This window comes from Juglans microcarpa x Juglans regia, chromosome 2S (assembly GCF_004785595.1).
Source record: "Juglans microcarpa x Juglans regia isolate MS1-56 chromosome 2S, Jm3101_v1.0, whole genome shotgun sequence".
NCBI lineage: Eukaryota > Viridiplantae > Streptophyta > Magnoliopsida > Fagales > Juglandaceae > Juglans > Juglans microcarpa x Juglans regia.
This window is the reverse complement of record NC_054597.1, coordinates 18301591-18318315: the sequence shown is the minus strand read 5'-3', so window position 1 is coordinate 18318315 and position 16725 is coordinate 18301591. Positions and strand designations below refer to the sequence as shown.

General features: G+C 36.1%; 2 protein-coding genes across 2 annotated transcripts; both read left to right on the top strand.

The window, feature by feature from the left end:
- The first annotated feature begins 5269 nt into the window (after positions 1 to 5269).
- On the top strand, positions 5270 to 10951 carry LOC121251838 (aspartate aminotransferase, mitochondrial-like). The gene is made up of 10 exons (XM_041151214.1): positions 5270 to 5556; positions 6148 to 6233; positions 7513 to 7719; positions 7817 to 7922; positions 8568 to 8672; positions 8771 to 8943; positions 9655 to 9814; positions 10234 to 10329; positions 10445 to 10539; positions 10629 to 10951. Exons 1-10 carry the CDS (start codon positions 5383 to 5385, stop codon positions 10699 to 10701), a joined length of 1275 nt encoding a protein of 424 aa, XP_041007148.1. The 5' UTR covers positions 5270 to 5382; the 3' UTR covers positions 10702 to 10951.
- Positions 10952 to 13559: 2608 nt separating this feature from the next.
- LOC121253445 lies at positions 13560 to 15703 on the top strand. Its single transcript, XM_041153458.1, has 4 exons — positions 13560 to 13939; positions 14012 to 14083; positions 14209 to 14557; positions 15560 to 15703. Exons 1-4 carry the CDS (start codon positions 13560 to 13562, stop codon positions 15701 to 15703), a joined length of 945 nt encoding a protein of 314 aa, XP_041009392.1.
- Positions 15704 to 16725: the final 1022 nt, after the last annotated feature.

Below are 16725 nucleotides of genomic sequence, written 5' to 3'. Positions count from 1 at the left end.
TCTATTTTCTTTTTCTTTCTTTTTTCGTTCCCCGTGTTACGTAGCTCTTGAAAACCAAAAATTCCCTTTTTTCATCTCGTGTGTTCAGTAGGCAAAAAACAAAAAAAAAAAAACTTGAATTTGAATTCCCATGTCCCACGCAAGCTGCTTCCTTTCTTTTCTTTTTCCGGAAAAGAGAATTGAAAAGCCCCCAAGACCTGATCTCCAGCTTCTCGGCAAATCCAATTCAAAAACCAAATTTGAATTCAAATTTTGTGCGTTACGTCCGCATGCCAAAAACTGCTTTTTCCTTTTCGTGTATGTGTCAAAGCCAAAGATCAAACTAGCTCGCGCAAGTCACAAAATAATTACCCCTATTGCATGCATTTTTCTCTTGTATTCAGCAGCTTTTATATTCAAATAATGTCTTCATTTAAATGAGAGAGTTTCTAGATGGTAGGCTTGTAAAATTGGGTCTTTATTTTTTGAAATCTAAAATAAAATTTAAATAACAACTATAAAGCCAAAAATCAACAAAAAAAAATTAAATAAATTTAGACTGACGTTAAAGTTAAGAGGTGATAAAATATACTAAATTATACAAGTCATCAATCCACGTGATACAAGCTATGGAAGAGTGAAACATAAATTAGGGCCTATTATTATGATTATGTGATTAAAGGCCTTGGACTTGTTTATTTTATTAAAGGGGTTTATTTTATTAGTTATTATAATTAGTCTAAAATAATTGGGCTTGAGAATGCTTGCCCACATATGTCTTATTTCTTATAAACTAGGGTTTTTGTGAAGGCCTTATATTTTGGCTAATGGCTAATTTGGAAAGTTACATTTTAGGAACTAAGGCTTCAAAAGGAAACTGTGGCGTTACTGTAGCTGCGACATTGTTCATCCAGGGACATTTTGGGTAAAATGGGCTTTATTTTGGCTAGGGTTTTAATTAAGTTATAGTTTAAATACTCTTTGTTGCCTTATGTTAAGAAATTTTATAAAATTTGATGAATTTATTCATTATTAGTTGAGTTTTACTCCTCTTATTCTTAATTGAACTTTTGAACTTATCAAAAGTAAATTACAACTTTTGTGGCGTTCCTCCTTATAATCTGGGATCTTGAGACATGTTTTTCAACGGGTCTAGATTTTAATATAATCTAAGTTTTTGAAACGAGTTATGATCGGGTCTAGATTCTCCATCCATTGGCTTGATTTTGACTTTCTTGGGTGAGTTTTGAAATTGACTGTGGGTTCAAGGGATTCCATTTCCCACAGGTTCATATCATTTGGTATCAGAGTTAGGTTTCCAATCAGGTCTGATTCTATCTTTTAATTTCTTGCATCCTTAAATTTAATTATAGGGTTTTATTGTTTTAGGGTTGTAAAAAAAAAAAACAAAAAGTAGGCTGCTGAAATTCTTAGGGTTTTGGGTTTGGCTGAAATTTGCATCACCTAGGGTTTCAGAATTCTAGGATTTTTTGCATCTCTAAGTTTGTCAATTGCTTAGATGCCGTTTCATTGTTTCTTATTGTCAATTCTTGTGTGCTTGAATTCAATTGCTTAATTTTCACAATTGAATATTGCTGTTTGTAATTGAATTAGAGAATAAAAAGGAAAAGAAAAAAAAAGAGAAGGAGAAGAAGAAAAGAAAATGTAACATATTCAAATATTGCTATATAGTTACAATAAAAAGAAAGAAAAACATGTGTTGATTGAGCTTTATCATCAAATGGGCTGAATACATCTTTCTAGTTGGTATCTTGTTTTATAATTACTCTTTCCCTCGTATAAATTCCTTGAGTCTCGTGTCATTTTATTCCTTCATTGTTTCTTGTTCTTGTTTCTTGGATCAATATTAAGGTTGTATTGTCTTGATTTAGTTCAACTAGTTCTTAAAGAACTTGAGTGGGAAAACTATTGAGGTAAAAAGCAAGAGAGTGTGAGACCATTATTGGAAAAAAGCTAATTACGAGTGAAACATGAGTGGAGTGCCATTATTCAAGTGTAACACAAAAGGGAGTGTGTGAGATTTTTCACTAACATTCTTTTTGTGCAACACATTACGATGTCTCATAGGAGTGACTCATCACCAAAAGGGATGGCAGATAACTCATCCTTTGTGTTGCAAGCCATGCAACAACAGTTTGAGCGGGTGAACTTGGTGTTAGGTGAAGTGAGAGATAAGATGGATCATCAAGATGCAGTAATTAGAAATTTACAGGGCAGGAGAGATAGGAAGCGATGTGAGTCTAGTGTTGAAAATGGGTATGAGAATGAAAGGTATGGTGATTCTTTTGTTGCTAAGCATGCACTCAATACATAAATTAAAATGGATGATATATAGCAGTAGAGCGAGAACATTTTTCATACTAGATGCCACATCAACAATAAGGTATGTAATATGATCATTGATGAGAGGAGTTGTATTAATTTGACTGGCACTACTTTAGTTGAGAAATTAAATTTATCTACCTTGAAACACCCTAGACCAAACAAGTTGCAGTGGTTGAGTGATTGTGCGGAGGTTATGGTAAATAAGCAAGTGCTTGTTTCTTTTTCGATTGGGAAATACCAGGATATGGTGCTTTGTGATGTAGTACCTTTTCATGCTAGCCATATTTTGTTGGAGAAGTCGTGGCAGTATGATAGGAAGGTGATCCATAATAGGTTAAGGAACATGTACAGTTTTAAAAAGGATGAAAAAATAATCAAACTTGTTCCTTTAACTCCAACACAGGTCCATGGGGGCTAATTGAAACTGAATAGTGAGATTGAGCTAAAAAGTAAGAGGGAATGTGAGATTGAGAAAAAGAAACATTGAGGTTGAAAAGGAGAGAGAGGGAGAGAAAAATAAGAGAAAAAAGATGAGGGTGAAGTTGAAACCTCAAGAAAAAGAGAGAATGAGTTGAAAAACAATTGTGAGGCCGAGAGTTTAAAAAAAGAGGAGAGTGAAAAAGAAAAAGAGTGTGAGAATAAAAACAGAATGAGGTCGAAACATCAAAAGAAAGAGAGAGTGAAAAAGAAAATAGAGAAGTGGCTGAGAGTTAAGAAAAAAGAGTGGAGCCATGAGAGGAAAAAGAAAGAGAGATTGTAGAGAGAAACATAAAGACAAAAATGAGTTTTTATGTTAAGACAAGCTTTTATACTAACGAATTTAACGACTCTTTGCCTAGTGTTGTTGTCTCTTTGTTGCAGGGATATGAGGTCATGATTTCTAGCGGTGTGTTTAGTAGATTGTCACCTATTAGAGAGATAGAACACTATATTGATTGTGTCAAGTGCGACAATTCATATCCAACCTTTCTTTGAAGAACATAAGTCCTTGACACAATTGAAGGGACAAGGTAAGTTGTTGACTAGAATACATGCTAAGTGGGAAGACTATATTGAGGCTTGTCCTCATGTAATTATAAACACACACGGTGAGGAAAATTTTGTAGTTAATGCATTAGCAAGAAGGTATATCCTTATCATCATTTTAGATGCAAAGTTATTGAGACTTGAATATGATAAAAAATTGCATGCTAATGACGATGACTTTGGTAGTATGTATGGAGCATGTGAGAAAGCATCGTTTGGTAAATTCTAGAAACTAGATTGGTACTTGTTTAGAGAAAATAGACTTTGTGTGCCTACAGGTTTTATGCGTAAGTTACTTGTGTGTGATAGATATGGTGGTTTGTTGGGTAACTTTGGTGTAAGAATACTTTTGATGTGTTAAATGAACGTTTATGAGAGTATCATTTGCCATTCATTCACGTGTTGTATAAACTTTTGTGGAAGTATAATTTGTCATTCATTAACGTGTTTTATAAACGTTTGTGGGAGTATCATTTGTCATTCATTGAATTGTTAGATGGACGATTGCGGGAGTATCATTTGCCCTTACTAGAGTGTGCATATAATAAAATCTTGCATACTTCTAATTTCTTATTCTCTGTTTGAAATTGTTTATGGTTTTTATCCACTTACTCCTTTAGCTTTGGTACTTTTGCTTGTTGATGACACTAGTAGCTTGGATGGACCTTTTCAAATTCTTGAAAAAATTAATGAAAATGCATATAAAGTGGATCTTCCAGGTAAGTATTATGTTTCTGCTATTTTCAATGTTAATAACATTTTTCCCTTTGATGCAGGTGGAGATTCAAGGTTGAATCCTTTTGAGGAGATGGAGAATAATGGGAACCAAGGTAGGTCCTATCTTAAATATCCTTTGCAAGTTCCAGATGAACCAATTACAAGATCAAGAGCTAAGAAGATCAAGGAAGCAATGCAAGGATTGGTGCAATCCACTTGGGACGACTCTAAAAAGAGCTAAATATTCAAGATGGGCTTGAGAGAAGGAGATCCAATGATCATCCACATGATACAAGCTATGGAAGAGTGAAACATAAATTAGGGCCTATTATTATGATTATGTGATTAAAGGCCTTGGACTTGTTTATTTTATTAAATGAGCTTATTTTATTAGTTATTATAATCAGTCTAGAATAATTGGGCTTGAGGATGTTTGGCCCACATATGTCTTATTTCTTATGAACTAGGGTTTTTGAGAAGGCTTTGTATTTTGGCCAATGGCTAATTTGGAGAGTTATATTTTAGGAACTAAGGTTTCAAGAGGTTATTGTAGCATTACTGTAGCCGCGACATTGTTCATCCAAGGACATTTTGGGTAAAAGGGGATTTATTTTGGTTAGGATTTTAATAGGTTATAGTTTAAATACTCTTTGTTGCCTTATGTTAAGAAATTTTATGAAATTTGATAAATTTATTCATTGTTAGTTGAGTTTTACTCCTCTTATTCTTAATTGAACTTTTGAACTTATTAAAGGTAAATCACAACTTTTGTAGCGTTTCTTCTTGTAATTTAGATTCTTGAGACAGGTTTTTCAACAAGTCTAGATTTTAATATATCTAGGTTCTTGAAACGAGTTCTCATTAGATCTAATTCTCTATCTATTGATTTGATTTTAACCTTTTTAAATAAATTTTTAAATTAAGTGTGAGTTTAAGAGATTCTATTTCCCGCGAGTTCATATGAGAACATGTATTCCTCCGTTGATGTTGTCTCTTCTTCCTCCATTCATATTGTCTCTTCTTGCAACGACAAAGCCCACTTTAGAGAGAATCATTTTTATTTTTTGACAAAGCGAGAATATTTAACTTTGCCAACTACAATATTACTTACATAAATAAGCTTTACGCGCGTCAAAGGTTCCAGGATGTCGCAAAATCAAAAAAGAACACGTAACGTAACTGCATAAAGCCAACACAGCGTCATGACGCAGTTGAAGACCGTTGATACAAAATTTCTCATTTTTTCGTCTCGTTAAGCTCTGCACTGCAAAAGTTTCAGCTCTCTCCCTACTCACGCACGCACATTGAGAAACGATGACGTTTTGGGCGGTGATGTCGGGTCGGGCCAGGAGGTCGAGCTCCGATTTGGGAGCGAGGTGGATGTCTTCATGGTGGCAGAGCGTGGAGCCGGCACCCAAGGATCCGATACTCGGCGTTACGGAGGCTTTCCTGACCGATCGTAGTCCGAACAAAGTCAATGTCGGAGTTGTAAGTTCCTTTCTGTTTGTTTGGACAATAGTAGCGAAACTGTTTTATTCGTCTCAATATCCGAAGATTTTAGACTGAAATCGCAGGTTCAAGTGCTTCGGGGCCGTCGTCATGTAAAACTGAGATCCTAACGGAAAGAATGCTCTATTTCTTGTGTTTCTTCCGTTTCAATTTATTTTCTTCCAAATAATCGACTGATTGAAATTGGCTTGCGGTTGTTAATTTTTCTAGGCTCTCCGTTTTGGGTTATTTAGAGAACTCTGTAAAAAATATCGAAAATTAAGGATATATTTTTTGTTTTTGTTTGCTATTTTTTTTTTCTTTGTATTTTGATTTTTTTTGTTATTTCCGCTTGCTCCTTTTTCTTTTGCTTGTTTTATGTTATTTACAAGATATGAAATAAATTTAAATTTCTGGTTTCGTCTGTTGTGTGAAGATCACAGCTTCCTCGGTCCCCGGAGATAAAATTTCATTCTCTTATTTTATCTGCAACGGAATAGAGTATCAATAACTTTGATCAAGTTGTGTTATTTAGTGGATTCACCTTCTAATTCTCTACTTTTGTTGTCCGTATTATGTATAAACTAAAAGGGTGCTTACCGAGACGACAACGGAAAGCCAGTTGTTCTTGAATGCGTTAGAGAAGCAGAGCAAAGGATCGCTGGAAACTTAAACATGTGAGTGTGTTATTTTCTTATCAACCGACGCAATTTGTTATATTCGTACGCTTGAATTTCCTGTCAATTATTATGTTTTATAAATTTACACTCTGTACTTCGTAATCCACAATGCCATTCCCTGTTAATGCGGTATGGTAGTTGTATGATTAGTATTTTCATGTGTTGGTCTATGTGAGGGAATTGTGAGATTTATGTTTCTTACAACTTGCAACTTTTATGGTGGTCCATGAGCTTTACCTTTTTATCCTCCACTAACCAATTTGATTCTTGTCTTTTTCTTTTTTCAGTTTTTGCTAGTGGCTATAGATTCGTTGTCTTTATTTATTTTTTGTTGTAGTGGTCATGATTTATTCCATCTAGCACCCGTGAAATTTACAATTGTATGGAACCGGTAAAACTAGCATTTATACATAACATTTTTTGGTAATTAATCTGGTATTTTTTGTTCATTGAATTTAGTAGGTGTTAACAATAGGCAACTATGGTAGATGATACTAGGCTGTTAAGATTTGAAAGCAGATTCTACTGAGCCTGGCCATGATGATAGATCTTTATTTGCTGTCGGATAGCATCAATATGTACTGACTTTCCTGTTGCTGGATTTGGTTTAGAATTTTCTATATTGTGGGATCTAAAATAGTATTCAACCATGCACCACCAAACAAAATTTATTGTAGTGCCCAAGATCCTTTTGATAGTGCCCAAGATGGCAAGATTTTTATAAATGATTTCTTTTACTCTACTGGATTTTGTCGGGAATAGGAATTTCATCCTCTGCAGTTTATTTCCTTAACCCTAAAACTTTAGCTTTTTGGTTTAGTTTCAAATTAATGTTTCTGCCCAGAGATATCTGGGAAGTGAAAATTGTTTCAAGTATATGAAACGTTTGAGTAGACTTTGAACCCCAATGGGATTTAAACGCAGTCATATAGGACCATAGCATTATTTATGTATTAGGAAACTATATTACTGTGAAATGATTCTTGGAAATAGTGACTTATAAATGTCACTTTTTCCATATCTGGTGAAGCAATGCTATATAAACCAAACTTCTGCCGATAACCATCACATTCTAATGCATATTATATACATGTATATGCACACTCATATTTCTATTCGGACACTTGTATGTGAAGGTTGTGCTAGTTATCAAAATGTTCTTACATTGTCAGCCACAGCTAGATTTTCTTTTCTAGATTTTCTTTTCCTGGGTCCACTTGAAAATCATCAAATAGTTTACCTGCTTCATGCTCAATATCATCTTTCTTTCAACTAGGGAGTATCTTCCAATGGGAGGGAGCGTGAAGATGGTGGAAGAAACATTGAAACTGGCCTATGGGGAGGATTCTGAGTTTATCAAAGATAAAAGGATAGCAGCAGTACAATCTCTCTCTGGCACTGGTGCATGCCGACTTTTTGCAGACTTTCAAAAGCGTTTTCATCCTGACTCACAAATTTACATACCAATCCCTACCTGGGCCAAGTGAGTGTCATGGGTCATATTTTGAAGTTTATGTCCTGTTCCCTTTCATTTTTTATTAGTTGTGTTCTATGGGCCTCTAATGAGAGACTTTTCACAGCCACCATAACATTTGGAGAGATGCTCAGGTACCTCAGAGGACCTTCCATTACTATCACCCGGAGTCACGAGGGTTAGATTTCGCTGCATTGATGGACGATATAAAGGTAATCATGAAAAATCTATTTTCACAACTACCTTATGCTTGTTTGGATAAGTAAACTTTTGAGAATGTTTGATATTTTTTGAAAAAAAGTTTTGGGATGATTTTTTATTGGTTCTGTGAAAGTAGATAGGAAATTTTGGATAAAAGATTTTTGAAATATGTTTTGTATTGTGGTTTGTGAAAGTGAATAGGTAGATTTAAAATGTTATTTGATTATAGTTTTTTAAGGTTATTTTCTAAGGAATGTTGTTTTGGTTTTTGTGTTTTTTATTTTGTTCAGAAACTTTGGCAAATGAATGGACCAAAAGTGTTTGGAGAGATAGAGTTTTTCCTTTTTCTTTTTTTCCTGAGATTTAAAGATGTTTGGATTGAAGTTAAAAACATTTTTGGGTACAAACACATGTTCAAGAATTTTCAAAATGTTTCAAACAGGTTTTCCACTGATTTTTATATTTTAGAAAGAAGAAGTTGATTTTTTTTTTTTTTGAAATATCTTGAAGAGTTTTGAACATTTCTTTGTACCCAAAATTGCACTAAGTAATTTGTAACCCATTGCCATTCCATGTTTTTATTTCCCTGGCCATTGTTTTCATACCTTGATTGCTGATAAACAGCCTTTTTCACTGTCCTTTAAAAATGGATGTAGAATGCACCAAATGGCTCATTCTTCCTACTTCATGCTTGTGCTCATAATCCTACTGGAGTGGATCCTTCAGTGGATCAATGGAGAGAGATCTCATACCAGTTCAAGGTAAGCATTTCATTGTCATATTAGTAATAAGGTGTCCTTCAGATTCCTAAATTTTCAGTATTCCTTTGTTGCTTACTGAGCATTACGATCATTTTCAGGCAAAGGGTCATTTTCCCTTCTTTGACATGGCGTATCAAGGTTTTGCTAGTGGTGATCCAGAGGGAGATGCAAAGTCCATCAGGATTTTTCTTGAGGATGGACATCTAATTGGAATTGCTCAATCCTATGCAAAAAATATGGGACTCTATGGTCAGCGAGTAGGATGCCTAAGGTAATCATCATTTATCTTCTGAATGCAGGTTTATTTATTGCTCCTACTTTTAGCAATTCACCTGGTTTAACATAGAGCATGGGCATGATTCATCCATATTACTATAGTTTGATGACCTGCAGGTTAGTTATTGATGTTTAAAATGATTAGATTTTGTCATCATATGCATAACTTTGATAATTGGTGTTAAGCATGAATTTTGGGGGCAAAATGGATGGTAAAATTAGAATTTTCAGACTCAGAGGTATACAAACGTAGGAGATGTAAATTTTTTTTTTTTTTTTTGAAGTATACAGAAAGGAGATGTTGGGTTTAATATTTATGAAACGTGTAATATTATGACCAAGTGTAGCTTATAATGGATTTTTCTTCAGCAATCTTTTAAACCTACGAATAAAAAATAAAAATGAAAATGTATGGAAATAAGAAAATACTTATATAAGGGAATTTTGGTCCTTGCTAAGGCATGTGAAACCCCGGGATTAGTTGGGATTTTGTTCTCGGACAGCTAGTGCCAATAAAAACAAAATGAGAGATAAGAATTTTTTATTTCATTTATTCTGCAATGTCCATTGTTTTCGAATTAGCATATTAGACATTACTTCCTGTTGTTCACTAGGTAATTTATGCAACATATCCACAGATTTCTCGGTTGTTTTTGAAGTGAATTCAGAAAGGAAGAAATCTCTCATACTTTACTATGCTTTGCAGTGTCCTTTGTGAAGATGAAAAGCAAGCTGTGGCTGTGAAAAGTCAGTTGCAGCTGCTCGCCAGACCCATGTATAGTAACCCTCCTCTTCACGGTGCGCTAATAGTTTCAACTATTCTTAGTGATCCAGAGTTGAAGAAGTTATGGCTCAAAGAAGTTAAGGTAAATTACTGCAGTACAATTCTTCGCCTTTCTATTGGTTTATTTAGTTTCTTCTTTTTATATCTCATAGAATAATAGTGCACTGTTTTTTTCACGGTTGTATATAAAACCGCTGATGTACAATAAATAGAGATGTCATTACTGAAATTTTGGGCTTCTTGGTCTACCAAAATTCCTTTATAATTTAAATAGCAATCTGTGCGTGTTGGCTTCTGCTTTTTTTTTTTTTTTTTTTTTTTTCAAAAAAAAAAGAAGCTCAACAAAATAATATGAACTATTTACCACATGACCCTCTTGTTTGATCATATTTGGAAAAAATTCCATCATGGACATTTTTCTCCAGATTATGTAGATTAAACCACCAGGATTATTTCTTATATGTATTTCATAATCATTCTCATTTTTTCCTCTTTTTCCAGGTTATGGCAGATCGCATCATTGGAATGCGATCAGCTCTACGAGAAAATCTTGAGAAGTTGGGGTCACCCTTATCATGGGAGCACATCACTAATCAGGTACTAAAATTTGTCAGATTTGAAATCAATCTATGTTGCCTGTCCATTTTTTCTTCTCCAGTTTGACCCATTTACTGAAGTTATTATATCTAATAATTCAAGTCCTTGTAAACAGATTGGTATGTTCTGTTATAGTGGGATGACACCAGAACAAGTTGATAGTTTGACGAAAGAGTTTCATATCTACATGACTCGAAATGGTCGTATAAGGTAATGCATCCTACAATCAACTTTGTTGTACAGAATAGCTCAAAATGGGACATTGCTAACATGTGAACAATACACACTTTCATACGCAGTATGGCTGGTGTTACTACCGGAAATGTTGGATATTTGGCTAATGCCATCCACGAGATCACCAAATCTGCTTAGTCACTTGTTACAGGAGTGGAATTCTTCAGGGTAACCTTTGATGTACCGAGGCAAAACATACGCCATTGTGTTTTGTGCAACCTCCTTTCCCATCTCTTTATGAAGTAGGAAAGGACGAAATAAAAGAAACATTACTGCGTTCTCTTCCAAAATTTTTTCTCTTTCACTTAATGGTTACGGGAGCTTCAATGTTGGAGAGAATCCATCTTGTAAAACATGAACCACTGAAAAGTGTCGCATCTATTTTAATAATATATCTTGTGGAAACCCATCGGTTCCAACTAAAATGTGCTGGGCCGGTATTTTGCTTTCTGGTATTTGATAAATAAAGATAGACAAAGTCCATGACATCTCAATGCAGGTTAATTCAATCAGAAAATTGAAGAGAATATGAATCTAATGTTCCGTGCTTCCCTCGGTGCCCATTATCGGCAAAGACACAACTTCCAATCACAGGCTAGCGACCACATAGAACTCATTGCTAGGAACAGGTGACATGGTGGAAGAACCCTCGACGATTGGCTGCCAGCATTGAGACCACCGATGGTGTTAGAAGCCGAGAGATAAAAGGTGAAGAGGTTAGGCTGGTTGAAGGAAAAGAGTAAGATATGTATAGACTTTTGATTAGGGTGGGCTAAAGTTTTGATGGTACAACAACATACCTATAAAATAAAGCAATAGGCATATGAAAATTAGAAATCATAGGAAACTGAGTGAGTGAGTGAGAGAGAGAGAGAGAGAGAGACTAGCCTATACAAAAATTTAAGTAACAACAGATTTGTGCATCACAAGAATTCGGACTTCGGAATACGAAAAGACATCATAGGTTGTCTGACATGGCATAAAGTAGCAACAACATAGTGCAAAAGTTCAGAATGCGAAAAGAAAAAATTATCAGTAATGGAGTTCGGAAGTTAGAACCAATATCGGCTCCAACTCCAACTCCAACAATTTTTTCAAAGAAACTCCAACTCCGACTTTGAACTCCGAATTTTTCAACTCGGTTGGAGTCATAGCAAGTGTACGCCAAAGTCGAAGTCATCAAAAGTTTTGCCCGTGCCTATTCAATTCCCTTGCCTTCTTTTTGTTTGAGTTGCATTTCATGGCCGGATTGGACTGTCCAGCTTTTATAGCAGCAAGTAGAGCCAAAAACCGATCTTCAAAACCAATGCATGGGAGTCCTACACACATTTGAATCTCCTTGACTTTAAATAGAACCCAATCTGAAGCACTAGATTCTGGTCTTTCAGCAGGATGATTGACTTCAAAGGATAGGCACATCCCAATCATTGAATTCAATATTTATACCATCTGCTACCACCACCGCGAGTCGACCACTCTAAGGAAGCCCAACTCCAACTAAAGCCTTGACCTCTGACTCCAACTTTGGAGCTTTAGTTGGAGTCAGACTTCACTCTTGAATGGAGTTGGAGTTAGAGCTCAAGTTGGCCTTCGACTTTGGTCTGAGTCAGAGGTCGGAGTTGGGCTTTCTAACTCCATTAGAGTCAGAGCCCAACCTTAGAATTGAAGCTACTCACTTGTTCGGCGAATTACAAAGGAAGTGCAAGTCGTGGCGGGATGAATGGTAGGGCTAAATTGGTGCTTTTATGAAGCTCAAGATAGCCTCGCGGAATATAAGGAGGCTGAACCAGATAGAGAGGCGCACTAAAGTAAAAAAATCAGCTTTGTGGTTGGAAAGTGGATGTGGTATGCTTACAAGAGACAAAAATATAACTAATCTCCCTTACCATAATACGGAGTTTGTGGAATTGTTGTCATGAGGGGAATTTGGGAGGTATTTTGGTAATGTGGGATAAAATGGTGGTGGAAAATATGGATAAGTGTGTGGGGGAATATACAGTGGCTATTTCTTTCAAGAATTTTGAAGATGGTTATCAACGGTCTTTCACTAGTTTTTATGGTCCTACTTCTAATATCGCGATAAGAGAGTTGTGGGATGAATTGGCTGGACTTTGTAGCCTATGGAGCTTTCCTTGGTGTATTAGGAGAGATTTTAATGTCACACACTTCCCAAGCAAACGAGTGGAGGTCCTAGTTGTAGTTTAGCAATGACAGATTTTTTTGACTTTATCTATGAGCAAGACCTTCTAGACATCTCTCTAGTTTGTGGCAATTTCAATGCAATAGAAAATATCTAGGTTAGTCAGATTCCTCATTTCACACAAGTGGGAAGCACATTTTTCAGAGCTAATCTAGAAATGGCTCCCAAGGTTGTGCTCGGATCACTTTCCCATTCTCATTGATTGTGGAGGCATTCAAGAGATCAAATATATTTTAAGTTTGAAAACATGTGGCTGAAATCAGAAGGACTTGTTGAGAGAGTTAGACAATGGTGGTCATCCTATCTTATACAGGGCAATCCTAGTTATGTGCTTGCCCGCAAGCTAAAAGCTCTCAAGGAGGACTTGAAAAAATGGAATGAACAAATTTTTAGAAATGTGGAACACCAAAAAAAGTCCCTCCTCAATGAATTAAAAAGACTCACAAACAGTATGTGACATTGGATATTGAAAGGATGGCTTTAATGGAATAGACTTCATGCCGACAAAACTCGAGGGCTTTATGGCTAAAATAAGGGAATAAATGCACCAAGTTCTTCCATCACATTGCTAACTTGCATATAGGGTACAATGTCATTGAGTCATCATTAGTAGATGGGAGATTACATCGCACTCGTCTGATATCGCGGATCATATTACCAACTTCTATGAACAACTACTTTCGACTCTTGGAGACCACGTATGGCTTGTCTTGTTTTTGAGTCGATCGATCATCATGAAGCAAGTTGGCTAGAAAGACCATTTGAGGAGACTGAGATTTGTAAGGTAGTGTGAAGTATGGTAGATGATAAAGCTCCAAGTGATGAGTTCACTATAGCTTTATTTAAGGCATGTTGGGAAGTAGTTAAAGATGACATCATGAGCTTCTTCCATGAGTTTCATGAACAAGGTAATTTTGAAAAAAACCCTAATGCTACTTTCATTGCTCTTATTCCAAAGAAGCCGAGAGTGGTGGAGATTAAGGATTTTTGCCCTATTAGCTTGGTGAGTGGAATGTACAAAATTCTTTCGAAGATTTTGGCTAATAGATTGAGTATGGGTATTGGAGAAGATCATTTCAAGCTTGAGAATGCCTTCGTAGTAGGTAGGCAAATCCTTGATTATGTTCTCATTGTCAATGAATGCTTGGAGAGTCACATCAAGTCAGGTGTTCCAGGGTTATTATGAAAACTTGACATGGAGAAGGCATATGATTCGGTAAACTAAAACTTTTTTATACATGTTGAGAGGTGTGGACTTGGAGATGTTGCTCTTGGATCAAATTTTGTATATCCATTGTACACTTTTCATTTTGGTGAACGGTACTCCAATGTGCTTATTCGGAAGCTTGGGGGGATTGAGACAAGATGATCCCCTATCTCCACTACTATTTTTTCTTTTTTCATAATGGAAGCTTTGAGTAAAATGACCGCAAATCTTGTGGAAGGTGGATTTATATCTGGCTTTGTAGTAGGGATGCAAGAATCGGCACACTTGAGATGACCCACCTCTTGTTTGCAGATGATTCTCTTGTATTCTATGGTGCTAGTCACAATCACATTCACGCTTTGCGGGCTCTTCTACTTTGTTTTGAAGTGACATCAAGATTGAAAGTGAATCTCGCCAAGTCAGAATTAGTTACAATTGGAAATGTTCCTAGTGTCTTGAGCTTCGCCAACATTTTCGGGTGCAAATTCTCTACCTTGCCAATGAACTATCTTGGTCTTCACTTGGGTGCCTCCTTCAAGTTGCAGTCCATTTGGGATAGGGTGTTGGAAAAAATAGAGTGGAAACTGGTGAGTTGGAAAATGATTTATTTATCCAAAGGTGGTAGAGTCACAATGATAAAAAGTATTCTTTTCAATCTACCTACCTACTTCTCATCTCTATTTCCAATACCATTCAAGGTGGTTTATTGGCTAGAGAAGTTGCAACGAGATTTCCTATGGGGGAGTCGATGAAGAATTAAAGTTTCACTTAGTGAATTGGGCTACAGTTTGTACCCCAATTTATGAAGGTAGATTGGAAATTGGGAATTGGGAATTTGTTGGTTTTCAACAAGGCTTTATTGGGTAAGTGGCTATGGAGATACCAAGAGGAAGCTTTGTGGAGAGTTATTATAGATTTAAAATATGGTGGATCATGGGGAGGATGGGTCTCAAATAAGGTGAGCGGACCACTTGGGGCGAGGTTTTGGAAACACATTAGAAGGGTTGCACAAACATCCATCGATACACAAGTTTTGCAGTTGGGGATGGATCTAGAATTAAATTCTGGACTAATCTATGGTGTGGAGATTGAGTCCTTAAGGAAGCTTATCCAACAATATACAACATCGCATGAAGATAGGAGGTTTTGGTAGCAGAGCTCATGAATCTCTCTAGTGGCTCTCCCTAATGGAATATCACTTAGAGCTGCCCAAGACTGGGAAACTCACACATTTATAGATTTCTTCAATCTTGTGTAAATTGTAGAGTGAACGAAGGAGCTGATACGATTTTGTGGTCACCGTTTAAGAAGGGAAGATTTACTATATAGTCGTACTATAGTCCCTTATGAAACATTCTCCAAGAAAATTCCAGTGAAAGATCATATGGAAAACTAAGGCCCTCTAAAACCCTCTCTTTTTGTATGGACAACTTCCTTAGAGAAGATTCTCACCTTAGACAATCTACAAAAATGTCGACTCATTGTGTTGGATTGATATTATATGTGCAAGAACAGTGGAGAATCTCTGTGGATCATTTAGTTCTACATTGTGACGTAGCCATGAGTTTGTGGAACAATGTATTTGCTAGAGCAGGACTCCATTGGGTGATGCCACTAAGGGTTATGGATTTTTTGGCCAGCTGGCAAGACATCCAAGGTACCACTCAAATTGCTGCTATGTGGAAGATGATGTCAAACTGTCTATGGTGGTGCATATGGATGGAAAAGAATAGTCGAAGTTTTAAGAATCGTGAACTGATAATGGACAAGATTAGAACTTTATTTTTTCATACTCTATTCCATTGGTTGTTGTAATAGACTTTAATGGCATGAGCGTATATGATTTCTTTATATTTTTAGATACTCTGTATAGGTGTTGCTCTTGTATATGTCTTGTATACTTGGCTTCGCTTATTTTTTATAAAAAATTATTTACTAATAAAAAAATGTTATGTGCTTCCATTTGTTGTTGGTTATCTATCAACATTATTATTTTACAGCGAACTTACGAGAACTACCTCCCTCCCCCCACTCCCACCCCCACCCTTTCTCTCTCTCTCTCTAGTTTTCATTCTAAACATTGGAACGATGTCACATAAGTTATATTGCCCTTAACGATGCAATGTAGGTTGTGTAACCATTAACAACCGCATTCTCATCCCTCATAACCATGAGATGTCATACTCACCATGTTCCCAAATGGGGGTGTATGAAAAAATAGAAAAATTATATCAAACCAACTAGAACTGAACCAATCCAGTTTGATTCATAGCCAGCTTGGTAGGTTTCCATTCCTAAGAATCGAAACTAATTGAAAACTAGTTCGGTCCCGATTTTCACAATTTAAAATGACTATTGTATGACTATTGTAAGTCTCACATTGCTTAAATATGACTATTGTATTATCTTAGCATCCTATATAAAGGTTGGCCTAAGAGGTCAAGACAATCCAGTAACTTGAATACAATTTCAACTTTTCAACAAATTGTATATATCTATATTATATATACAATATATTTGTTTAATAAATATTTATATAAATATTTAAATTTAATATTTTATATTAGGAGTGGCGGAGAGGGGGTGGGGCCCCCTTGGGGTCAGCATGCCCCTGCTGGGTATTCTCCCTGTGGGGGGGTAGTGTGGGGTAGCCTGCCAGCCCATGCGGGGTAGGGGTGTGCAAAATTCCGAGAATTTCGACTCCGTCCGACCTCCGCTCCGACGCCGACTCCGACGGAGTCGGAGTTGTCGGAAT

Bases quoted from the DNA above. Each gene is read 5' to 3' on its own strand.
- LOC121251838 (XM_041151214.1), top strand. From the start codon at position 5,383: ATGACGTTTTGGGCGGTGATGTCGGGTCGGGCCAGGAGGTCGAGCTCC. The intron at 8,673-8,770 runs GTAAGCATTTCA...GATCATTTTCAG, and splicing joins AGATCTCATACCAGTTCAAG to GCAAAGGGTCATTTTCCCTT. The intron at 8,944-9,654 runs GTAATCATCATT...TATGCTTTGCAG, and splicing joins CAGCGAGTAGGATGCCTAAG to TGTCCTTTGTGAAGATGAAA.
- LOC121253445 (XM_041153458.1), top strand. From the start codon at position 13,560: ATGGTAGATGATAAAGCTCCAAGTGATGAGTTCACTATAGCTTTATTT. The intron at 13,940-14,011 runs GTTATTATGAAA...ACATGTTGAGAG, and splicing joins ATCAAGTCAGGTGTTCCAGG to GTGTGGACTTGGAGATGTTG. The intron at 14,558-15,559 runs GTGAGTTGGAAA...TGTATTTGCTAG, and splicing joins AAAAAATAGAGTGGAAACTG to AGCAGGACTCCATTGGGTGA.